The sequence below is a fragment of the Prionailurus viverrinus genome, chromosome A1, assembly GCF_022837055.1.
Source record: "Prionailurus viverrinus isolate Anna chromosome A1, UM_Priviv_1.0, whole genome shotgun sequence".
Lineage (NCBI taxonomy): Eukaryota > Metazoa > Chordata > Mammalia > Carnivora > Felidae > Prionailurus > Prionailurus viverrinus.
Window position 1 is genome coordinate 47718045 of NC_062561.1, and position 25260 is coordinate 47743304.

A 25260-nucleotide genomic window follows, 5' to 3' on the forward strand; every position below is an offset into this window, starting at 1 on the left:
TTTACCGTAGCTATGTGCCATGCAGTGAAATAAGAATTTTATTAATACTGTTATTTCATTTGACTCTTATAACCATGCTATGAAGTCATTGCTAAATCTACCTTATATATAAGGAAGTGAGTGCCCATGAGGTTCACTGATTCACTTAGCATGCCCTCCCATATCCCACTATTGTAGGAATCCCTTTATTCCTCTTTCTGCCTCTAACTTTGCCCTTGATACAATGCATCATCTTACAAATTGGAATCAGAATGGTCTTTCCAATGAATAACATTTCTGATCGTTCTCCCCCATTCCTCCCAGGCATACTCTCATATACTCTTAATTTCTTTCAGCCTGCCTATGAGGTAGGAAGCCCAGAATCCTATCTGCTATCTTTCTCTTCATAGCAATCCTTTAGAATAAGATAGTTTAAAAATTACTGACCTACAGAATAAATTCTAGACCTTCGTTAGATGGCCCCTACCCTTCCTGTGCTATCTCTTACAGTTCCTTCCCTTCTTCCTTCAGGACTAATGCTACAGCTTTATGCTCTCTGTCTGCACTGCACACTACTTCCTTATTGGTCAAATACTTATGCCTTATTCACAAACCAGCTATGGATTCCTTTATCCATTCATTCTAATGGTGCCACCATGTGACAGGTCCTACTCAGGTTGCTGAGAGTGTATTAATGAACAATGCTAGTTTAGAAAGTCTTTCTTTAAGAATGGCATTTTCGGGGGCATCTGGGTGGCTCAGTTGGTTGGGCATCAGACTTCGGCTCAGGTCATGATCTCAAGGTTCGTGAGTTCGAGCCCCCATCAGGCTCTCTGCTGTTAGCACAGAGCCTGCTTTGGATCCTCTGTCTCCCTCTCTCTCTCTGTTCCTCCCCCGCTCTCTCTTTCCCTCTCAGAAATAACATTAAAAAAATTTTTTTTAATGTTATTTTAATAAGCCTATTATAGTCACTCTTGTTTATAACCCAGCTCCTAATGAACTCCAGCTTACCTACTGATATTCCAATTTTTAAATTTGTTTAACTGTAAATCTAATATCCCAAAGTGGCCATTTTAAAACTCTCACTTTTCAAAAACAAAATAAAACAAACTCAAACTTACCCCTTCTTCAGACAAACAAGCAAGACGATCTATGAGTTCTGGGTTAGCAGTTAGGCTCTTTACATATTCTTCACCTGAAAAGTAAGTTTTGTTGTTCTCAATAAAATCAAGTGATTTTTTTTAGATAAGAAAACATGAATAATGTTGTTTATATTACATCTATCAATTCTTTTTTAAGCCTGCATCTGTTGATATGGTCATGTCTAAGCAGAAGTATCAGGTTAAGCATATCTATGAGTTTTTATTGCAAAACCAAGTACAAAGGGTGATGGGGAAAGTTACCAGCCACTGGCCACCACAACTTACTTGGCTGAGAAATGCTGAGAAATTTAAAAATGCAAAATATCACATGAAGTTATATAGAAACATGAAAATATTAAATATTCAAGTGACCATCTGACCAAGGGTCTGATTGTAGTTCATATTTGCAAATGCCTATAAAAATTAACAGCTTCAGGGCATCTGACTGGCTCAACTGGTTACGTGTCTCACTCGATTTCAGCTCAGGTCATGATCTCACAGTTTGTGGGTTCGAGCTCTGCATTGGACTCTCTGCACTGACAGTGCTGAGCCTGCTTGGGGTCTCCCTCTCTCTCTGCCCTTCCTCCACTGGCATGTGCTCTCCCTCTCTCAAAACCAAATGATGAGGGGCGCCTGGGTGGCTCAGTCAGTTAAGCGTCCGACTTCGGCTCAGGTCAAGATCTCACAGTTTGTGAGTTGGAGTCCCGCGTCAGGTTCTGTGCTGACAGCTCAGAGCCTAGAGCCTGCTTTGGATTCTGTGTCTCCCTCTCTCTCTCTCCGCCCCTCCCCCGCTCACACTCTGTCTCTCTCTCTCTCTCTCTCTCTCTCTCTCTCTCAAAAATAAACATTAAAAAAAAAAATTAAAAAAAACAAAAAACAAAAAAACAACAGATAAACTAAAAAAAAAAATTAACAGTTTCTACATTTAGACTTACAAGTGAAAGCTGGTATTCCTTCTTCTATGGCTTTTTCTTTGTTTTTCTTGTCATTTGTTATGAAGATAACTTGCAGGTGATTCTCTGCTGACATTTTCTTCAAATGTTCATTGTACCATTTTGCTGCTACTCGAATAGCTCTATCATTTCTGTCATTAGCATTTTCTCCCTGTTCCTGTTCTACATAAGTTTCTCTAAATACAAAGGAGAAAATGAAATAAATGAAAACCAACAGAAATAATATACAAAGGCTTAGGACATATATGCTAAACTTAAAAGTCCATGGTACGTATTTTCCTCTTAAGCGCATTCAGATTCATGCCTCAGGAAATATATGAGAACCTTATAGTTTTTAAGACAATGATTGCTTGAAAAATAAGGCAATCATGTTATTAATGAAACTATAAAAAGGCTAAAACAATTTTACTTCACAAAAAAATATTCAAGAGCAGAATTTATATTTTAGATTGAGATCTGAAATAACAATTTATTGTAAAAACTATAATAAAACTTTTCAGGTTTGATAAGATATTATTTGAAGTATAGATTAACAGTAATTCTCAAAAACTACAAAGAGGATGTTCTAATCATATGATTCTACAGTCATTAAATACACAACACATATAAATTACCAACAGTAAGCACTTAATAAAATGGAAGAGGTTATCTAAAGACTGAAAGACCACATACAAATAATGACTGCATATTCCTTCCTAGTCTATCCACTCTAAATTCCCAAATATGTTGGCATACTTACTTCCTTAAAATTGCTTTTCAAAACCAAATTTAAATAACAAAATTTAGTGCAAAACTTTTAGTACTTACAAGTAATAGGTTCAACTTTAGAATCTTAGACTTGTATTAATAGTTTTTAGAACTGCTTCATTCCTCACCATTAAATGCCCCTGCTAATGCTTTAAGCTTATCAGTTAGACACAATCATTAATTTCTGAATTGGTTTTAGCTTGACTTGAGCAATAGAATCTTGGATGAGATTTGCCCAAGTGTCCTAAGATTCTTCCCACCAACTCCAGTATTGCTAAGCTATATTCATTGCACTTAGGCAGAAAAACTGCTAACCTCTGATGAAGAATCTGATGATAATGCTCCACAAAAACTTGGTCTTTCTGCACTGAAAAACAAGTAAATTTTCTGAATTTCAAAAAGCTAAGAATAAGATGACTACAAGTGCTTTACCAATGATTTTTACAAGAATAATACCTAAATTGGCGCTATAAAAATAAAGAGAAGGAAAAAAAACCAAGATGAAAACAGAGGGAGGCAAACCAAAGGAAAATTTTAAATACAGAGAACAAACTGAGGGTTGCTGGAGGGGTGGGTTAAATGGTTGATGGGCATTAAGGAGAACATTTTTGGGGATGAGTGCTGGGTGTCATATGTAAGAGATGAACCACTGGGTTCTACTCCTGAAGCCAGGACTACACTGTGTGTTAACCAACTTGAATATAAATTTTAAAAAATAAATAAGAGAAAATTGAGAAATTAAGTATTTTCAAATATGCATATTCTGATGAGATTTCATTACCAGAATTCTACCGTCTAATCTACTGAGGGTGATTTTGCTGCCCAGGAACATTTGACAATGTCTGGAAACATTCTGGGTTGTTACAACTCTGTGAATAGAGGGGGACTGGGGGTCACTACAGGCATGTAGAAGCACAAGATACTGCTAAACATCCTATGACGTAAAAGACAGCCTATTCACAATAAAGAATTATTCAGTCCAAAATGTCAACAGTGCTAAGGAAGGTTGAGAAGCCTTAATGTAGTAAAAGTATACTATATGTCAACCCAGATTATTTATGTAACAAAACAAATAACAATAAATGGGGGGGGGGGGAGAAGTAGCAATTTATTTTCACACCCTTATGCTGAAAGGGTGTAAATCTGAAATACAACAAAGAAGTCTGTTTCTTAACCTTATCTTCTTCAATGTGATCAGTTATAAGGTATTAGTTTAACTTTTAAAAACCCATTAATAAATCTGCTTTATATTGTTAAACCCTCTCTTTCATAAACTCTTACATTTTATCAATCTATGTTGACATCAAATAACACAGTATTCTAGGAACCTAGGAAAATCTCATCTTCTAAGATTCTTTGAAAAAAAATTTTTTTAATGTTTTTATTTTTGAGAGAGAGAAGAGACTGAGCGCGAGCCAGGGAGAGGCAGAGAGAGAGGGAGACACAGAATCCGAAGCAGGCTCCAGGCTCTGAGCTGTCAGCACAGAGCCCCATGCTGGGCTCGAACCCACGGACCACGTGATCATGACCTGAGCCAAAGTCAGCCGCTTAACCGACTGAACCACCCAGGCACCCCATCATCTTCCAAGATTCTTATTGCTCAACTCATGCTAAAACCAACTCAAAATGAAAACGTTTTGGAAACAAAAGTACTGACTGCAGCCTAGGAGTCCAGAGACCTTAGTTCTAGGTTTGAACTAATGACTATATGACCTTAGTGAGGTCCACTGAGCATTATGTCTGTACAATTGTGTAACAATCAAATAACACTCCCGTAAGTATGAAACTTACCACATGTTTTCTGACAATGTCCCGGTTACTGGCAGGAACTCTTCCCCAAATGTAGCCAATTGTATGGTTTTCTGATAATTAACATAAAAATTTCCCCTACCTATGGTGCTCATTAGTGAACGTATAGAAATGCTTCTCCTGGTTATTAGTCACATCTCGGATTCGTTTATATACAGGAGCACTCCGATTTCTCACTTCTTGCAGAACGGTCTGCAGTACAATTACATTCCTGATAGCTGGGTCTTCAAGAACATCGATCTTAAAAGAATGAAAAAATAAGTAAAGTTAAACTTTCCTATGTTCACTGATAAGCTGTTTCTGCCAAACATAAAACTGTGTCGATTTAAAAAAACAAACACTAAATATACGTTAAACTAAGGAGCTATTTTGCTACAGAAAACCCTTCGGGTCTATTAGAGAATAGCACATATTAAACAGACTAAATACAAAACTTCGTAGAATTAAGACCGTTAATAAATAAATAAATACGTTGGCCCACATGGTTTTCATTCGTAGGCACTTACAAGCTGCCTGGGAGTCGCAGGCTGGAGGCCACAGAAGCCCAGGTCCCCGGCCTCCAGACTCTTAAAATCTAAGGCAGAAGAGACACCAGGAGTTAGAAAAATAACCTAAAATTCTTATGACTCCAAGAACTCAAAAAAAACACAAAACCCCACACACAAAAAAACCCCACAATACAAAGAAAAGAACCTTGGCCTGGGGGACAGGAGGCAAGGGTCTGCCTCTCCCTAAGTAGGTAATGTTTTTCCAAGACGCGCCTCCTTGGGCCTCAATTTCCCTATTCTGTCACACCCCCTTCTCCTGGTGGTGCCGAAAAGACCCCGGATCTCCCGCCCTCGGACGCACCTGATGCAGCAGCACATTGGTGTCAGGAAGCAAGTAGTGCGGCCAGGGGCACAGGCTGCTCGCCGGATCCAGGGGCTGCGGCTCGAGGACCGGCCCCTCGTGGGCACCGCCGCACGCCGCGCACCCGGGCGCGCCGCAGCCGATGTCGTCCCGCAAGTAATGCTCGCGCACGATCTTCATCACGCCACCTGCCCGCGTCTTTTTTAAGAAAGTCTTGGACTTGAGCATCTTGCTGGCAGCGCAGAATCCCGACCCTTACCGCGCTCTTCCGGTGAAGAGAAACAAGCAGAAGCCCTACCGCACGACTGTACTTTACCCCGAAGTTCACCCCTTCCCGCTCCAGGGTATTAGTAAATACCTCTCGCGGGAAAACGTCGAGGCTGACATTGGTTGGCTCTCTGAGGGCTGCGAGGATTGGGCAAAAACTAGAAACTCGGGGGATTGGCAGATCTCGGAGCCATTTCCATCCACGATCTAGGCGGGACCCGCCTGTGGACCACAGCTCCCAGCATGCGTTGCTTCCCGCGTCGGGGTGGATCCAGTCTGAGTTCCGGCGACTGTACGCTGCCGCTTCCTCCGTCCTCCTCGGGGCGCGGAAGTGGTTGTCTTGGTGACGGGTCCTAACGGTCTCCGACCTGAGATTACTCGTTGAGGGGCTGCAACCTGAGCTTCTGTTCCGAGACGCTTTCAGGTCCTTGAAGTGGACGCGGTGGGTGGGTGGCTGGTCCAGCCTTCGACGTGGAGTAATTTGAAGCTTTCGAGGTAGCGCGCCGCGCTGGCCCTTCCTTTCCCGCGCGGGGTAGGGAATCCTAGGCTGCCAGGCTTGGTTTTTCTTCACTGTCGCACGTGTGGGCAGTCCCAGGCGCTGGTCCTTTGTAACCCAGATGCTGCCTTTCTCTGATTTCGCCTTTCTTTACCCTCTTTCCTTTGAAAGGAGGGGTGCCGTTTCCCCTCCATACATCTTTTTTTCTGATCATTCAGTTTAGAAAAGCTGATATCTGTAGTACCGTAAATAACTTATTATGTCGTTTAGTATTAAAACACGAGAATTTCTAAAACCCTTGTGAAAGGGTAAGAAATTCGATTTAAAACACTTGAATTTTTCTTTTCTACATTCTTGTTTTTATTCTATCTGGAAGTCTATTAGAACGTATTCATTTCACTGTCTTCCCATTTTTTAAAAGTCTTCAGTGTTGCCTCATTGTGGAGTAAATTTCGGACACATTTTGACACTTGAGGGTTCTCTGGAATCTCGATTATTAAGGTCGTATGTGTGTTTGTATATGAGGGGTGGGGCGAGTCCTACTCAAATTCAGAAAGACTTGGCCCCAGCCGAACGACCACTATCTTCTGATGTTGGGTATATTCGCCAACCTTAATTCCTGCATGTTTTTTTTTTTTTTTTTTCCTTTTACTGCTCTAAATCCTACTTCTACATAACCTTCCACCTATCAACTCAGAAGTGGCTAATCTCATCTTGAATGCGTGCTCCTTTTATTGATAGTGTTCCTGGGTACTACTCACTTATGGCTTTTATCCTTTACGTCCAAGATTTCTTTGTTTCCTCCAAGTAAGATTCCGGCCCCCAGGACCAGGGTTTTTTATTCATCAAGCGCAAATTCATAGTCAGGCTTAATGAGCTTAATGTTTGACTTGAGCCATAGTTTACTAATCTGTCCTAAATGAGGGGTCCTCCAGATTGTCTAATAATTACTTAGGCATCCTTAGTGTCTCTTTAGTATTCTTTATGCTTTCCATTAAGAATGTTTGAGTACATTTAAATAAATATTTTTAACCCTCAGGAAATTGAAATAGAACTGGAGAAGAAAACTGACCCATAAAAAAGATGTCTCGAAAAATTGCCAAGGCATCAAAAAAGGTGAACATCTCTAGCTCTCTGGAATCTGAAGATATTAGTCTAGAAACAACAATTCCTACAGATGATATTTCATCATCAGAAGAACGAGATGGGAAAATTAAAATCACCCAGCAACTAATTGAACGTAAAGAACTACTTCATAATATTCAGTTACTGAAAATAGAACTATCCCAGAAAAATATGATGATAGACAACTTGAAAGTGGATTATCTTACAAAGGTAAGATTTGGTGTAATTTTTGTTACCTGTGTGCTTTATTGTCTTCAAACTGCAGATAAATAAGAATTAAAATTATGCATATGTAATCTGAACTTGATATGCTTATCATTTCAAGAAGTAAGTTATATTTTCTTGCATAGTTAAAAAAAAAAAACTTTCTGGAAGGAGAGAGGATGTGAATTATATTGCTGTGTACTGAACAAAAATCCCTGAAGGAGGGGATGATTTGAAGTTGGGCAGGGATGAATTGCCTCTGTAAACCCAATTTTTTGAATCTAGCATGTGTGAGGTATATCTTTTTAGGTGTTTTTCCCAGCCAAGTTGTTTTCTGCTTCATTGAGAATTAACCCTGATGTAACTAGTTTGATAGGGGCAATCAAGATCATAATTAGGTTAGTGAGTCTGTATAGTCCTCTGTCCAGGGGATTTGGTTTCTTTGATTTGTTTCTGTATGATAGTTAGTGTGTCTTAGAACCAAGTGGAATTTCAGTTACCATAGTGTTTAACAAGTGGTTTTTGCCAAATAAGAAGGGATGTCTTAGTCCTTGTTTTTTTTTTTTTTTTCCTCTTGTGTGTTTATTTATAGGTATGGAGTATTTTATGTAAGACCTGGTAAAATTGTCACTAGTTCTAAGAAATTTACAGTGATTTCAGAAAGATAGGAGACACTTCTTAATTCTTACTACTTCTGTCTCTGAGAAAAATCTTTTCTTTCCAACAGTAGATTCTCCACTTTTACTCTTGATCCCACCTCTTCCTACCCGCCCCCATTTTGTTGTTTCACTTACACTTTCCTGTTAAGTCAGCCTCCTATTTTAGCTCTTGCCAATTATACCAACATACTTCAGTATCTTGCCACTAGAAAAAATTGTTGACCATCCCTCCCTAGTAAAATGAGGTGTCCTAAACCCCCACATCTTCATGAAGTAAAGAAGTGATTTAGGTACACTTTTTAAAAACATTAATGGCTAACTTTTATTGAGTGCTTCTTCTGTGCCATACATTGTTCTATGAGATTTTCATGTGTTACCTCATTTAAACCTCACAACAACTCTGTGAGGTGTAAGTGCTTTTAAGAGGATCTTCCCTGCCCCTTAACATTAAATGAATCAATATGATAAATTAGCCCACTTCCTGATATTTGGTAAAAGCACACAATATTAGTTATTGTTGCTATTGCCTATTAAAATAATATCCTCATTTTTCACCCATTTTATTTTTTATACTTTATATGTGTATTCATAGGAGCTACCTGACTTTTTTTGGTATCTGTCTCTTTTAATGGACTGTAAGGTTCATGAGAACAGGGGTTTCTTTGTAGTCTTGTGTCTCATCATCTCCAGCACTTAAAACAGTTCCTGACATGTCGTAAGTATGCAACTGTTTCTTAACTTTTTTTTTTTTTTTTCAACGTTTATTTATTTTTGGGACAGAGAGAGACAGAGCATGAACGGGGGAGGGGCAGAGAGAGAGGGAGACACAGAATCGGAAACAGGCTCCAGGCTCTGAGCCATCAGCCCAGAGCCTGACGCGGGGCTCGAACTCACGGACCGTGAGATCGTGACCTGGTTGAAGTCGGACGCTTAACCGACTGCGCCACCCAGGCGCCCCTGCAACTGTTTCTTAAATGAGGGACTGAACTCCATTTCACTTTGGATAAAACAGAATCACAAGTGGTTAATAGCATATGAAGGCCATTTAGATGGAAGTGATGGAGCCAGGTAGGATTCAAACCAAGAGATCTAAAGCCCATACTCTTAGTGAATCTCCTAACATGTTCTTAGGTTGTCTGTACAGTCACCTACTTAGGTGACTTGGTCTAGACTAGGTCACTTGGTATTTTGCCAGTGTGTCCAGTGGTTTTCTATCTGTCACAATAGTTTCCTATTGTTGATTGTTTCCTGTTGTCTATTTGTTTCTGTCTGCCCTTGGGCAGATCCCTTAACTTTGTTAGTCTCTTATTTTCTGTAAAATAAGAAAAATAGTAGTATTTACTTCATGGAGTTGTTGGGAAGATTCAATTAATCAATGTACATAGCTCATGATACCTGCAGTAAAATAAGTAACTATAGCTACTATACTTATTCAGCACTATATTATTTTTGTACCACATAGTGCTTAGTACAGTTTTTATTGTTGTGGTTTTCCAGTTGGACCGCAAATGTAGAAAACCGGATTAGCATATTCCTGAGTTTATGTCACCTAATCATCACTGATCCTTGCCAAGGCCATTTATTTTTCTTCAATGTTTACTTATTTATTTTGAGAGAGTGAGAAAGAGCACATGCTCACGCAGGAGTGACAGAGAGGGAGAGAGAGAATCCCAAGCAGGGATTCATTCAGTCAGCACACTGTCAGCACAGAGTCCGACATGGAGCTCCATCCCACGAACTGTGAGATCAGACCTGAGCCCAGCTCAGGAGTAGGATGCTTAACAGACTGAGTCACCCAGGCGCCCCAAGGCCACTTTTTATTTTGTGTACTTTTTTTATTCCCATGGCTCATTTCCCTTCTCTATGCAACCGTTTTAATGGTTTTTTTTTAACATTTGTTCTTGAAAATGGGTATTTTTTTCCTTTACATAAATGTAAATTGCATGTTTTGCTTTAGAGTTTATCTCTTTCATAGTTTTTATTTTTTTTTCCAACTCAGTGCTGCTTTTGAAATCATAATTGTTACTATGGTATATCTAGTCTTCTGCTTCTAACTTCAACATAATTATCTCTGTGTGTGTCTACCAATCTATCCATCCACTACCACAGTGATAGGCACTTAGGATGCCGCCCAACTCTTTGCCACCACATGCAACATGGGCCTTCTGTAGACATTTCTCTTCTGGACCTGTGTGATCATTTCTTTGGCATATATACTCAGGAGTAGAATTTCTGGCTCACAGGGTATATGTAGACTTAATTAAACTGAGCGTACTGTCAAATTACTCTCCAGAATAGCTGCCTCCACTACATTACCATGCTTTTTGTCCATGAGCAGTAGGGTTGTTTTGCTTAGAGACCCTTTGGGAGTAAGATGTTTGCTGTCAAATATATGGAAAAATACTATACGGTAGAAGAATTACACTTCTGTAATTCATCAAATCCAAGGCAACTCGATTGTAAAGTGGACCCTTACTTGTATCACTGAGATTAAGAACTGCCAAGTTAAATTGTTACGTGCTAGAGATTGTAAAATGCATTCCAGTTTCAGAGATGTAATTTGTGAAGAAGTTAGGTTCTGAAGGAACAGAATTTTTAGCCACTTATTTATTCTCTAAGGTTTACCAATACATTGAGCATTGGGGTTACGAGATGAACATCTCATTATTTAGCATTACAAAAAAATTTCCCTCATCAGATTATCACTCCCTGATAATAGAAGTCACAGGAAAGGCAGATTTCTGCTGACTATAAACCTGTTTTTGCTATTAACATTTAAATGGCCTGATTGAAGTTACTGAGCTTCCTGTCATTGGAAGCATTCAAGTAATCCTGAAAGGTCAAATGTCATGATATAGGTATTTTTGCTGTGGAAAAAGGTTGGATCAGCTGTCCAGTGTTTTAGGGATTAACACTGTTAATACCAGCTGTTAGTACCAGAGATTTAGAAAATGGTATCTGCCTAGACCAGAACTGTGGAAACAGTAGCTTACACAGGATAAGAATTTTGTTTCTCTGTTTTAACAGGAATCTGAAAATAGGTAGTTGGCTTGGTATGGTTATTCTTTGATATTGTTAGGAGCACACGTTCCTATTAACGTTTTTGCAGCTGTTTTAAGCATGTAGTTTTCACAGATGCCTGATCTACCTCCGGCACTGTATCCATGTTACAGGCAGACATGAGAAGGGTAATAGGAAAATAGGCACATGCCAAAGGATTCAATTAAAGAGCTTTCCCAGAGGCTCCAGCCAGTGACCTCAATAAACCAGAACTAGAGGACAGCCTGGCAAAAAAACTTTTATGTGGCAGCAGTTTAAACCACAGTTTCAAAACCATTTGTATGAACAGACTGTAATTTGTTGACACAACCATTGCAAAGGAACCTCTATTCATCTTTAGCCTTTTTTTTTTTACGTTTAGTATTTTTCAAACATTTCTTAATGATAAATTTGAAAGTTGACCATGTAATTTACCTCTTTCTTTTTTATGAAGATTGAAGAATTAGAGGAGAAACTTAATGATGCTCTTCACCAGAAGCAACTACTGACATTGAGATTAGACAATCAATTGACTTTTCAACAGAAGGATGCCAGGTAAGAAAGTTTTTAAAAAGCAGCAATACCTATTTAGCCGTTAAAAGTAATTTCATTACCTGTTCGTGCATGTGATTGCAAGCTAAAATAAAGAAAGAAATTTTAAGTCAGTAAAGGTAAGAATTTTTACATCCAGGCCAACCAAAAAAAAGTAGGTTATTTGATATGATACAATACACAAAATACAAAAAGTCAAAATTCAACGTTCATTCAACAAACTGTGCTGATGTAAGTGAGCCGTAAATGACAATGGAAGTTCTGTAAACTCCGCACCACTTAATATGCTTTCTGGATTAACCTTTCTTCATTTCCTCTGTAAAACACACTAATTCTTGTGGCCCATTTAACTCTGCAAGTTTAAATTATCTTCTGTTTTGCCTGCATACTTTCTCCCAGCTCAGTTGTGTACTTACTTACCAAGAGTCCATTGTGTTTACCATCAAATATGCCTATGATGGTTGTACTTACTACAGTTATATAATTTAATTAAGAATGATGTAACCAGAGAAAGATAAGCTGTTTCTGTGTAAACTATAAGGAATTCTTTGGGACAATTAATAAAAGTGAGTAATTTTAAAAAATAATCATCAAAGTAAATAAAAGCAAGACAGATTTAAAAGTTGGGAACAAAAATCAAATCCATAAAAACCATCCTCTCAGATTTCTTACCAAGTGTCTTTTAAGGTAAAGAAATTGAACTTGGCCGGGGCGCCTGGGTGGCTCAGTCGGTTGAACGTCCGACTTCTGCTCAGGTCATGATCTCGTGGTCTGTGAGTTCGAGCCCCGCGTTGGGCTCTGTGCTGACAGCTCAGAGCCTGGAGCCTGCTTCAGATTCTGTGTCTCCCTCTCTCTCTGCCCCTCCCCGCTCATGCTGTCTCTCTGTCTGTCAAAAATAAATAAACATGAAAAAAAAAATTTAAAGAAATTGAACTTGGCAATCATGAACAATGATTTTCACAAAAACAAAGCATACCTTTATATTTAAAAAAATTTGAAGCCTACGTAGAAAATTTGGCGAGTAAATGCTGTTTTCTGTGTTTTAACTACAAGTGAATGTGTAGGGGCGCCTGGCTGGCTCAATCATTAGAGCGTGTGACTCTTGATCTCAGGGTCGTGAGTTTGAGCCTCACATTGGGTGTAGAGATTATTTAAATAAATAAAATTTAAAAAAAGAAGTAACTGTATAAAGTATTTTTCTTTCTTTAAGATTTCATTATTGGGGTGCCTGGGTAGCTCAGTCGGTTAAGCATCTGACTTCACCTCAGGTCATGATCTCAAAGTTTTTGAATTTGAGCCCTGTGTCAGGCTCTGAGCTGACACCTCAGAGCCTGGAGCTTGCTTTGGACTCTGTGTCTCCCTCTCTCTCTGCCCCTCCCCTGCTTGCTCACTCTCTCTCTCTCTCTGTCTCTCTCTCTGTCTCTCAAAAATAAATAAACATTAAAAAAAATTAAAAGATTTCATTAACTGACACTTTTAAAAATTATCTGACCAGTTACTAGGCAGTATCACGTTAGATCAGTGGTTCTGAAACTTTGGTATGCATCAGAACTGTGTAGAGAGCTTGTTAGGAAGGACTCTTAGTCCCCACCCTCTGATGTTCTAATTTGAGTGAGCCCTGAGAACCTGTATTTCTATCATGTTCTTGGGTGATACTGATGCTGTAGGTCTGGGGACAATACGTTGGGAACCACTGCATTCAATGGTAGGGCTTCTACTCAAATTCTTGAGGCATTTTTCAGATTAAATGATGCTGAGAGGGCAATTGAGAGGCTGCTGCAATAATCCTCTTGATAGCTGATGTTGGTAAAAAGTGGTTGGATTTTTAATGTATTTTGAAGGTAGAGCTGATAGGATGTCCTAATGAATTACATGTGGTAAGAGAAAAATAAGGAGTCAAGGATTGTGCCAATATTTTGGTTTGAATAAATGAAGGGTGGAATTGCTGTCAACTAAGATGGGGAAACCACAGCGGAATAGGTCTGTGAGCAAAGAGCAGGAGTTCAGTTTAGGACGTGTTTGGTTAGCGTTGTCTTACTAGAAGTCCATGTGTAGGTAAATAGAAGAGTTTGGTCTAGAGCTATATATCTGGAAGTCATTAGGATATGGACGGTAGCATTTAAGTCATAAGACTAGATGAATTCCTCAAGGTAGTGAATATAGACAGAGAAGAGGGCCAAATACTCCAAACATGAAGACAAACCAGAAAAGGAGAAGGAGCAAATACCAGAGAAAAATGACAAAAGTAAAGTGACTTGGAAGCCAGGCAAAGAGAGTGTGTATAAAGGAAGGAGAGAGCAGTGTGTCAAATAATCATTAGGTCATAGATGAAAAGAACTGGGAATTGATCATTAGCAATCTGGATGTCATTAGTGACCTTGAGATTTCTGTAGGAGGGGTGAAAACCTAATTGGCATGGGTTTAAAAAGAAGGGCGTCAGAGACCGTGAGTATAGACAACTTGTGAGCAGTTTTGCTCCATGGAAGTCCAAACAAAGGAGGCAGTGAAATGGGGTCTCAATTCATTTTTTGGGGGGATAGGAGTAATAATAACAGCATGTGTGTATATTGATGGGTGTGATACAGTAGGGAGGGGAAAGAATCAATTGTCCCTTCCTACTCAAAACCTTCAGAATTGGCAACTAACGATAGCAATGTCTTCTACATGTGTTCTTTGAGAATGATTATGTACAGATTACTGTTTTCATTAGTTCATGGGTTGAATGAATACTTTATGGTGGTTCAGCGTTGCCATCTTTAAGAGGTATGCCTTAGAATACCTAGAGAAAAAGAAATGAAAATTATTTTATTGAGTAGGGTCCAAAACAGATGTATAAAACTAAAACTTTAAGCAGAGTAAATGTATAATTTTATAATTTGATTTTGAAAATTATTTTTTAAGAATATCAATTTTCTATTTAACAATTTATGTGGCCACAAATTTAGAATAAGTATAGAATTGTCTTCATGTTTAACTAGTGAAGTAAATAAGCATTTAGCTGGAGCTAAAAATACTACAGAGCTTCTCATTTCCTAATTTTATGTTACTATAAAAAGGTATCTTTGAGAAAATTAAATCTCAAAGATTTTTTTAAGCTTGCCATAAACTCTTTCCTAATTTAGAAAATATCAAGAACTAATGAAACAAGAAATGGAAACGATTTTATTGAGACAGAAACAACTAGAAGAGACAAATACTCAGCTAAGGGAGAAGGCGGGAGATATTCGTCGAAATCTGCGTGACTTTGAGTTGACAGAGGAGCAATATATGAAACTAAAAGGTTTTCCTGAAGATCAGCTTTCTATTCCTGAATATGTATCTGTAAGTGTGTTGTATCACTTTTTTTAAAAAACACTGCATGTATTTAAAAAAAAATTTTTTTTAATGTTTATTTATTTTTGAGAGAGAGACAGAGCGTGAGCAGTAGAGGCGCAGAGAGAGAGGGAGACACTGAACTGGAAGCAGGCTCCAGGCTCCAACTGTCAGCTCTGTGCTCTGTGCTTGTGGGTCTCAAACTCAAGAACTATGAGATCATGACCCGAGCCGAAGTGGGAGACTTAACCGACTGAGCCACCCAGGCGCCCCCCAAAAATACTGCATATATTTTCAAATTAAAATATGCCATTTATGTAATAGCCATAACCTTCGAAGTACCAATTAATAATTTTATTATTTTATGGCCCTGCTCTGAAAATGGTGAATGATATTCAGATCACCAAATTTTAAAGGGTCTTGACCATTGACCTCCAAGGTCAAGAATAAATAGGGCTATGAAGTTAATAGCTGCATAGTCCATGGAAATGAGTCATTTTATCATAAACTGGTAGTTTATAATGTTCTCAAAATGCAAAATTATAGAGATAACAGATTAGTGGTTGCCAGGGGTTAGGGATAGTTCAGGATCTCTTGCGGTGTTGGTTACACAAATCTACACATAGGATTCATCTATGGCAGTAGTCTCAAATTTTTTAATGTCAGTATCCCTTTACACTCTCAAAATTACTGAAGACCCCAAGGAGCTTTTGTTTATACGGGTTATATCTATTAGTGTTTACCATAGTGGAAATTAACCTGAGACATTTTCAAAACACAGGAATACATAAGCGCATATTCCATTAGCCTTAAAGGCGATGATCTCATCACACATTAGATAGCCACTGGCAAACATCACTGAACAAGCATAAGAGAACAAGAGTAAAACAGGCAAAAAAAAAAAATCTTAGTATAACCAGAAAAATAGTTTTCATCTTTCATTCATCTTTCATCAATTCCCTGAAAGGGTCTCAAAGTGGCAGAGTGGTTACCAGGGGCTCCTAAACCACACATCGAAAACTTCTGGTTTGTGATCTATACATGTTATTTCACCCTTAGAGGCTTGAACTTTTTCATATGTAAAAGGGTTTGTAATATTAATAGTGCCTTTCTGTTGAGGTCATTGTGAAGATTCACTGTGAATATGTATGTAAAATGCTTATTAGCACTGTGCTTAGAACGTAGTATCATTTTTGCAGGAGTGGTGATTGCTACCCTTGGTTCTCATTTGCATAAGGTTTCCAGATTAATGATTTCTTCTAAAAAGAAGTGTTACTTTTCTGTCCATCTTTTAATTTATATAGCTCAAATAAATTTTTTTCTGTCCAAAGTGTACTATCTAAGACAGATGTCTCAAGTGCTGTCGTTGAGGCTTTTTCCATATTAAGTATCAAGTATCCCACTAATAGCAGTTATACATAATTTTGTTCCCTGGTTTGTTAATGTTCTTTGTTATCTTTTGTTTTCACAGATGGTATTATCTTAACTAGTTAGTTATACACAGATTCATTGTGTTGAGGACTAACCTTAGGACTTGCCTCTTGCCAGGTGTGGTACTCTTGCGATACAGCAATATAGTAAGGAATTTCAGATTGCATGCCTATATAATAAATAGGCATAATTACCCTTTCCAAATGTGCTCATGGCTTCTTAACTTCATAGGAATTTGTCAGATGGAACACTTTACTAGATTAGGTCAGACAAATTCCCCTGAGAATTATGAGTGAGAAGAGAGATCTGAACTGAATGGAAGTAGTGATATGAAAGATAACCCCTGATTCATCCTGATTATCGCTTACACTGCAGTGGTAGCAGTAGAGCTTCCCCAAGAGCCTAGGACGTAGGCTCACCATATGTTTAGGCAATAAAGATAGAGCAATGTACAAACTAGGCAAAAATTCCTGCCTATAGGAGTGGAGCATTATAGACGATAAATTAAAAGTAATACGTAGAATGTTTGTCGTAAGTGCTATGGAGAAAAGAGCAGGGGTGAGAATAGAAACTGCCACCAGGTGGGGATACTATTTTAAATCAGGTTAGGAGGATTAGGGAGGGTTTACTGATAGGGTGACATTTGATCAGAGACCTGAAAGGAGTGAAAGCATGAGCTATGCATTTGTATGTGGGAAAAAATTCCTCTATCAGAGGAAATAAGGGCAAAACTCGGACACATAATGTGTTCAGGAGGTAATAAGCAGATAATGTGGAATGAGCAGTGGTGGGAAATGGAGAATAAGTAGTAAATGGAGTATAGATAGAGGAGAAGAGAGACTGTGCCGGGGATGGAGAATTACAGATAATCTAGACTTTGAGGAAACTGAATCGGACATCAAGGCTTAATGTTAGTGGTCAAAGTCAGTTAACAACAGTCTTGTTTCTGTTTTGTACAAACAAATGTTTATTGTACGGGTATATATTCTGAAACTTTTTAGCACTTTTCATTTTGTTACTTTCATATTTTTATTACTGATAATTGAGGGTACTATAAACTAGCTAATTTCAATGGTAACTTGGATTCTAAAATGGCTTATTAACTTGATTTTTTGTTTTTAAAGATTCGGTTCTATGAACTAGTAAATCCATTAAGAAAGGAAATCTCTGAACTGCAAGTGAAAAAGAATGACCTATTAGAAGAATTGAGTGAAAATAAAGGCCAATTGAAACAACTGACAGAGGTTTGTATGATTTTGATCACTTGTGGGAGAAGCTCCAAGTTTTTTTAATAGAGAGTTCCTCAAGATTTGTGATCAGGAATATAAAAGTCAATGATCAGGGGCGCCTGGGTGGCGCAGTCGGTTAAGCGTCCGACTTCAGCCAGGTCACGATCTCGCGGTCCGTGAGTTCGAGCCCCGCGTTGGGCTCTGGGCTGATGGCTCAGAGCCTGGAGCCTGTTTCTGATTCTGTGTCTCCCTCTCTCTCTGCCCCTCCCCCGTTCATGCTCTGTCTCTCTCTGTCCCAAAAATAAATAAACGTTGAAAAAAAAAAAAATTTAAAAGTCAATGATCAGAAAATGGAACTGGGTGATGCCGACTACTGCGATTCTTCAAGTAGTGGGAAGGTTAAAGTGGAGATGGTCGTCTGAAAGATTGGCAACGTCAGTCTGTGCTGTTGACTCGTAGTCTGTGGTTGAGTATTTTGTTGTAACTCTTTCATTCTTAGTCTTCGTTACACTAGAGCCTTGTTTGTGATCCTAAAGGGAGCTGCTATCCATTTATCATTTTGCCCCTTCATTAAATACGTTAGTTCTCCTGATGCTTGTTCAGAGCATGTGCTTTGATAGAAGCATCAGCCCCAGTGATGTGCATGGTCCTGTGCCGCGTACTGGCAACAGGGGATTCAAAAGAGGCTCTGCCCTTCTAGGGTTTGCACTCTAATAGAGTTAGAACCTTAGATGATATCTTGACACTGCCATTTTTCTGTGTAACTTGGAATAAGCCGTTTAATGTTTACTGCTCTGTCAGTAAAGAGAGAAGATAACCCTGTTTGTCCATTCATGTCCATTGAACTCATATTTCTGTTTCAAAGTAAAAATGTCATTTTTCGCAAAGTCGCATGTAAATATTTTTATGTCCTTTTTCAAGGGCAGCTTTTACCGAAGATGTATTGTCTAGAAATAAATAATTAAAATTTAATTTATATTTCATTGCTCTAATTTGCTGTTCTGTGAGTGCTGGACAGAATCTACTTCCATCATTAATGTAGAGCCAATATTACAGGCAAATGAAGGCTCATATTCTTCCTCTCCTCACAGGAGTGATTAAGTCAGCAGGAGTGGTGGCAGAGAAGCATATGTGCCAATATGAACCCTACTACAAGGTTCTATTTTGGGTTTGTTCTTTTTCTTCTGATAACCTGCTACATTGTGCAGGTAAAGTATTTTGCACACTTGAGAAAGATAGCTTTTAATGTTTAAAAATTTTCATCTATAGTCAGAATAATAAAGGGCAAAGTTTGAAGGCCTCAGTTTGGCTACTAGCTAATTTTGCAGGCTTGGCCAAATCATTTAATCTCTTTTTCTGTAAAATGGATGGCGGTGGTGGAAACACAGGACTTGCTGGGGACAAGGCAGTTAGATGGGTTTTCAGACTTAGTTCTGTAGCACCTCATGGTACCTCAGCTTCCCTCAGAGACTTCTTATTTTTTTAGGAGGAGGACTGGAAAAGTTTCCTAACCTTGTTTATATCAAGCTACCTCTTCTTTAATGACTTTAACATTGGTGGATTCTAAGAATGGTTTCTTTTGAACTAAAGATTCCTTGGGCCAAAAAGAAAAAAAACTTGCAACTCTAGAATTATTATTAGTATGTGATATATTTTTACTGTGTGGTAAAGCAGATATCCCAACTCTCGAGGGTCAATAATGGCATTGTATCCCAGATCTTTGTTTGTTTGTTTCAACCTTGCGAATAGCACTTTTAGTGTTTTATTGATAGGAAAACACTAGATAATTTACACTGGTCTGACTCATAGGTTCCTGAGTGTTTTTAATGCACCAATAATTCTTGAACGAAGAAACAGTTTTGTTTGTGAACCTGTATTGGACGTCTTCAGAGATATGGTACAAACAGGATATATATAGAAAGAGAAGGAGAGAGAGAAAGAAGGGTTTATTTTAAGGAATTGGCTCACATGATTGTGGAGACTTGATGAGTCCAAAATCTGATGGGGTAGGCTGGCAGACTGGAGATTCAGGGGAGAGTTGCAGTTCAAGTCCAAAGATAGTCTGCTGACAGAATTCCTTCTTGCTGAAGGGAGGTCAGATTTTATTAAGTCCTTTGGCTGATTAGATGTGGCTCGCCACGGGATACCTGGGTGGCTCAGTGAATTAAGCATCTGACTTCGGCTTAGGTCATGATCTCACGGTCTGTGAGTTCGAGCCCCACGTCAGGCTCTGTGCTGACAGCTCACAGGCTGAAACCTGCTTCAGATTCTGTGTCTCCCTCTCTCTCTGCCCCTCCCCCATTTGTGCTCTGTCTCACTCTGTCTCTCAAAAATAAAAAAATAACATAAAAAAAGATGTGGCTTACCACATTATTGAGGGTAATTGGCTGTACTAAAAGTCTATTGATTTAAATGTTACTCTCATCTAAAAAATACCTTTACAGAAAGATCTAAAATAATGTTTGACTAAATATTTGAGTATTGTGGGCTAACCACTTGACACATGAAATTAACCATCACAGAACCCTTCCATGTGTAAGTTTGTTTCTTAAAGGTTTATAATTTCTCAGCTGAAAATATCCTGTCTTAAACCTTTTCCTAAATTTAACAATCATATAAACAGAGAATTGAATCACAATCAGGAAAAAAGAAGCAGTGTCTTGTCTACTTAATAAAAGGGCTTAAAAACCCAGAGAATGTGATTTAGACAGAACAGAATTTACTTTTATATTAAAGCCTCATAAAGTTTGATTCTTCTCCTCTGTTAAGGGCTAATACAGGTCAACTTGCCCAACAGTGAAGAAAAGTAAACAATATTTTTAAATTAAAAGACTTTTATAAGGATATAGTGAACAATAAATATAATATTTAACGTTAAAAGAAATTTTGCTTAACTATATATTTGGGGGATTTTTTTTTAAATGGTTTGTTAAATTATTTACTGCCCTGGTATTTGGAAAGTTCACAGATACTGGTTTACATTCCATCTTTGCAACTTGACAATGGCATGATGATCTTGGACAAAAAACTTAGTCTTCTTTACTCTCCCTGCCCCTAATCTTACAACTTTTCCATCTACTAAATAGGATGAGACTATATAACACTTTCCTCATATGGCCATTATTAATAAGAGTGAAATTCACTCAGTAAATGTATATCGTACATCTCTTATGTGGCAGGCATTGTTGTAGGTGCTTGGGATACCTCAGTGAGCAAAACAGTGCTCTCAGGCCTCATGGAGTTTATATTTTAAAAGGAGTACAGGGAAACAAATAGTAAGCATTATAAATAAGCACATCATAGAGATAGAAGGTGATAACAGCAAAGGACAAAAGAAAAATGGTTCATAGAGAGCAGGGAAAAAACTATATTCAGAATTCTGTAGGGTCAGCTAATAGGCCTCATTGAGGAGGTTAGACATTTACAAAGACTTGGAGGTGGGGGAGACAACAGAGTCCTCAAGGAAGAACTTCCAGGTGGAGGGAACAGCCAATGCAAAGGCGAGAGGGTGCCTTGGTGTTTGTGGAACAGTGAGGAAGCCAATATGACTGGTGGTTGAAGGGAGAGAATAGTTAGATAAGATCAGAGAGGTAATGGGTTTGTTGAGGTAATTGTGACAACTTTGATTTTAACCATAAGTGAAAAGAAGCATTGGAGGATTTGGGGGAAGATGTGGCATGATCTGACATATTGTGAAAGGATTATTCTGACTGGTACATAGTAGACCCTCAAAGAAATTTAAAGAGCTTTGTTAATGACCCAGAAAATGGATTTTTGCTGAGAACAGACTATAGAGCTCTAAGGATGGAAACAGACTTGTTATGAAGCTGTTGTAGTTATGTAGGTGAGAGGGGGTAGTGCTTCAAATCAGGGATCAGGGTAGCAGCAGTAGAAGTGCTGTGAACTGGTTGGGCCCTATATGTATTCTAAAAGTAGAGCCATTAGGATTCCCTGATGAATTGAATGGAGGACATGAAAGAAAGATAGGAGTCCAAATCAACTCCAATGTTTGGGGATTGAAATCATGATGGATTTACATTCAGCTGAGATGGTAGCTTGTGGGTGAGGCAGATTTAGGGTTAAAAGAGAGTTCAGGTTTTAGCTGTTTTGAGTTTGAGAGATCTGTTAGATGTACAATTGAAAATACTTGGATATGCAAGTCTGAACTTGGGAAGCTATGTATTTGGAAGTTGTTAACATAAAGAATAATACTTAAAGCCAGGATGGGATCACCACAGGAGGGTGTACAGAGGGGGGGCTAAGTCCTGAGTTCTAGGACAGTTCAATATTGAACTGTAGAATAGAGAAGGAGGATTTATCCGTGAGGAAAGGAAACCAAGAGAATTTCATGTCCCGGAAGCCAAGGGAGAAAAGTTTGTCAAGGAAGAGAGTCAACTATTTCAAATGCTGTCCATAGGTCTAGTATGATGAAGTCTGGGAATTCACATTATATTTAATAAGGCCATTGATAACCTTGTGAAGAGTAGTTCTGGTGGAGTGATGAGGTCAAAACTTTGATTACAGTGTGTTTAAGAGTAGAGGAAAGGAATCGGAGACAAGTCTAGGCAACTCTTTCTGTAGAGCTTTGATTGCATAAGGGAACATCAGGATAGAGATGAAGATGACAGAAGAAGTAGGGTCAAGGGAGGCATTTGTTTTTAAGGTGAGAGAACATAACTAATATACACAAAATTACATTGTTAAACCATAGAAGTTTTTTCGTTGTCAATAACAGACATTCATCTAATTGCTAACCAGCGGTGTAGGCAGTGCTCTTGGACATCAGGGTATACTTGTGTCTAAGGCTCACCACGTCAGTGTGATCCGTGTGATAAAAAGAATCATCTGTGTTTGGGGCATAGCCAGTAATTACATATTTGGGAGAAAGTGTTAGAACTCAGTGGTGTTTGTTGATTGAATTACTCTTGAGTTTTAAAGCATTTTATCTTCGTATTCCACGTAATGGCTTTTAAAATAATAATTTTATTAGAGTAAATCACTTAGCTCTTGATGGCTTGAGTTTTAATTTTACGTGAACTTTTTACCAAAAGATGGAACTCAGTTTAAAAAACAACTGAAGAATGTGAATATAACCAGATATAGGGAAGGTAGAGAAGATTATGATCATTAAAGGAAGGTTTGTAAACAGGAAGTTTATCAAAAATCATTGAATTAGGATTCAGTTAGGTTGAAGAGGTAACAGAGATTGCCAGGTTACTGGAGTTCAGTTGTCATCAGTGAGAGTCATTGTCTCGAGGACTTTTAAGTGTTCCCAAGCACCTAGTTTATTTAAAGCACTAAATGAAATTGTTTTTAAGTGCAGATTTCTGTTTTTGGTTCTGTTACTTGAAATGTTCTCGTTTCGGTGCTTTTTACCCAGTGGGTTTCATAATTCTTTCCTCTTCATTATGTGTGCTGTATGTAGAGTAATTTATTGTTGGTGGTTTGAGGCAGGTAATTAGGAACTCAAAAATGCCCATCATATACAAATGGAGTAGCAAAATTTTTTTACTTTTCTAGTGGTATCATTAATTTAGGTCTCAATACATAAAAGTAAATTTTCTTCTTAACTATTGTGAGAGAAAATTTGGATTCCTTCCTAAGGGGAATAAATATTTTGTTTCATAGAGGACAAGTTGAAAATGCATCCAGTGAAAGATAGTATCCATTTCTAACTCTCCTAAATTTGACAAATGTAAGGAAGTATTACTTCATTCAATAAGCAGTAAGATACAGTGTCACAGTAAGCCTTGGGACAAGGTCGTGGTGTTAATGGCTGCAATCACTATGAAGTTACTGATATTCAGTAAGTCATGAGTCTAAATTTTTATAGTATTTGACCTTTTCATATAGTAATTCAGCAAACATTTTATCTTTATATACATTTAGGGTTGGATACCTTAAGGGAAGTAACATGGGTCTTACACACAATGCTATGTAATTTTAAAGAGGAATAAAATCTCTGAAAAAAAAAAAAAATGACTAGATGGTATTCACCCAAGAATTTTAAAGGACTTCAAGGATGTACTTGAAATGGCAGCAAATGTATAATCTTGTTATTCAAATGGAGCAGTTAGAGTAGATTTAATTGCTTGAGAGATGGTAAATTGTCTACCCATCCTTAGAAACTAAGGACCTTGATAACTACAAACTGGATAAACGACACTTCTGTTCCTCCTGAGCTTGCAGAATGCGTGAAGACTAGGATACTGAATAATTATTTAAGTGTAAACTTATAGGAGAAGGTCAACAAAAAATTGTTAAATGAATATAAAGGAACAAACCAAATATAGTATTTTACTTGAGTGATACCTGTACATGATGGAATATATAGACTTCCAAAAAGCCATTCACAGACTTCTAAATTTTAGTTTTAAAAATTTTGACAGACTTCTGAAGAATTGTTATTATGAGTACTTGGGGAATTGCTTTCTCTTCAGTGTTTGAAAAATGAGAGCCAGAGAGTAGAAATAAAAGAAACTTTATGAAAAATCAAAATAGAAGTACTGTCCGGAGATAACTGTTAAGTCCAATCTTATTAAATATTTAACATTTTAAAGCATTATACTAGAAAGGAAGCCCGGAGGAGAATCTCAAATTTGGAGACAGTAAAGTTTTTCTTAGTAGAATAAAAAAACTAGTAAGGCAAATTGGAGGAAGATCTCAGGAGATAAGAGGACTGATTATAACTTGTGTGGTTTCTTTTTTATAACCTCTCAGTTTATAATCCCCAAATTAGCATGTTCAAAATTGGTCACCAGCTCTAGAGAGTATAATATATTTCCATTTTATTAAAATATTTTCAAGAATAGATAACTTCAGGGGCGCCTGGGTGGCGCAGTCGGTTAAGCGTCCGACTTCAGCCAGGTCACGATCTCGCGGTCCGTGGGTTCGAGCCCCGCATCGGGCTCTGGGCTGATGGCTCAGAGCCTGGAGCCTGTTTCCGATTCTGTGTCTCCCTCTCTCTCTGCCCCTCCCTCCCCCGTTCATGCTCTGTCTCTCTCTGTCCTAAAAATAAAATAAAATAAACGTTGAAAAAAAAAAAAAATAAGAATAGATAACTTCAAAGAATCTTACAGGGAATGCCAGTGTATCTATCACCTAATTTCTGCCATTAACATTTTATTATACCTGTCCTACTCACATATATATCCATCCATTCACCAGTCATATTGAGTCTTATGAGAAATTGTCAAGCCTTTTTTTCCATGTGTCAATATTTTATTCCTTTTAATTGCTGAGTAATATTCCATTATATGGATGTGTTCATTAACCAGTTGATGGGCATTTGAGTTATTTCCACCTTGGAGCCATTATAAATAAAGCTGCTTCAAACATTTGAATATGGGCTTTTGTGTGGGCATGTTTTTGTTTTTCAGGGGTAAATGTTAAAAGTGGAATTTTTCACTTCTAGATTTCCATTTGGTTGTTTATTCATTGTGAGCGTATTTTTCTTTATGCCATTGA

The 25260-nt window shown here is 38.0% G+C and overlaps 2 protein-coding genes across 11 annotated transcripts in view; one reads left to right on the plus strand and one right to left on the minus strand.

The window, feature by feature from the left end:
• The window catches only part of DIS3 (DIS3 homolog, exosome endoribonuclease and 3'-5' exoribonuclease), a 28374-nt gene extending 22570 nt beyond the window's left edge, over positions 1-5804 (minus strand). Inside the window, exons 1-5 of one of the 3 annotated variants that reach the window (XM_047850707.1) lie at positions 5480-5622; positions 5137-5204; positions 4713-4870; positions 2057-2250; positions 1101-1174 (exon numbers count right to left, since the gene is read on the minus strand). In XM_047850707.1, the coding sequence (XP_047706663.1) occupies positions 1101-1174; positions 2057-2150 (168 nt within the window). In that variant the 5' untranslated portion in view covers positions 2151-2250; positions 4713-4870; positions 5137-5204; positions 5480-5622. Of the gene's footprint in view, positions 1-1100; positions 1175-2056; positions 2251-4612; positions 4871-5136; positions 5205-5479 lie in introns of those variants that run through there. The other 2 variants (XM_047850700.1, XM_047850716.1) reach the window with 2 other exon arrangements.
• Positions 5805-6020: 216 nt separating this feature from the next.
• PIBF1 (progesterone immunomodulatory binding factor 1) overlaps positions 6021-25260 on the plus strand; it is a 208321-nt gene continuing 189081 nt past the window's right edge. For 3 of the 8 annotated variants that reach the window (XR_007150471.1, XM_047850745.1, XM_047850758.1), the window contains exons 1-5: positions 6064-6241; positions 7282-7577; positions 11724-11824; positions 14944-15142; positions 17689-17808. Coding sequence is in view for 5 of the 8 variants with exons in the window: in XM_047850745.1 (XP_047706701.1) it covers positions 7326-7577; positions 11724-11824; positions 14944-15142; positions 17689-17808 (672 nt within the window). In the remaining 3 variants the exon portion in view is untranslated. The other 5 variants (XR_007150468.1, XR_007150467.1, XM_047850739.1 and 2 more) reach the window with 4 other exon arrangements.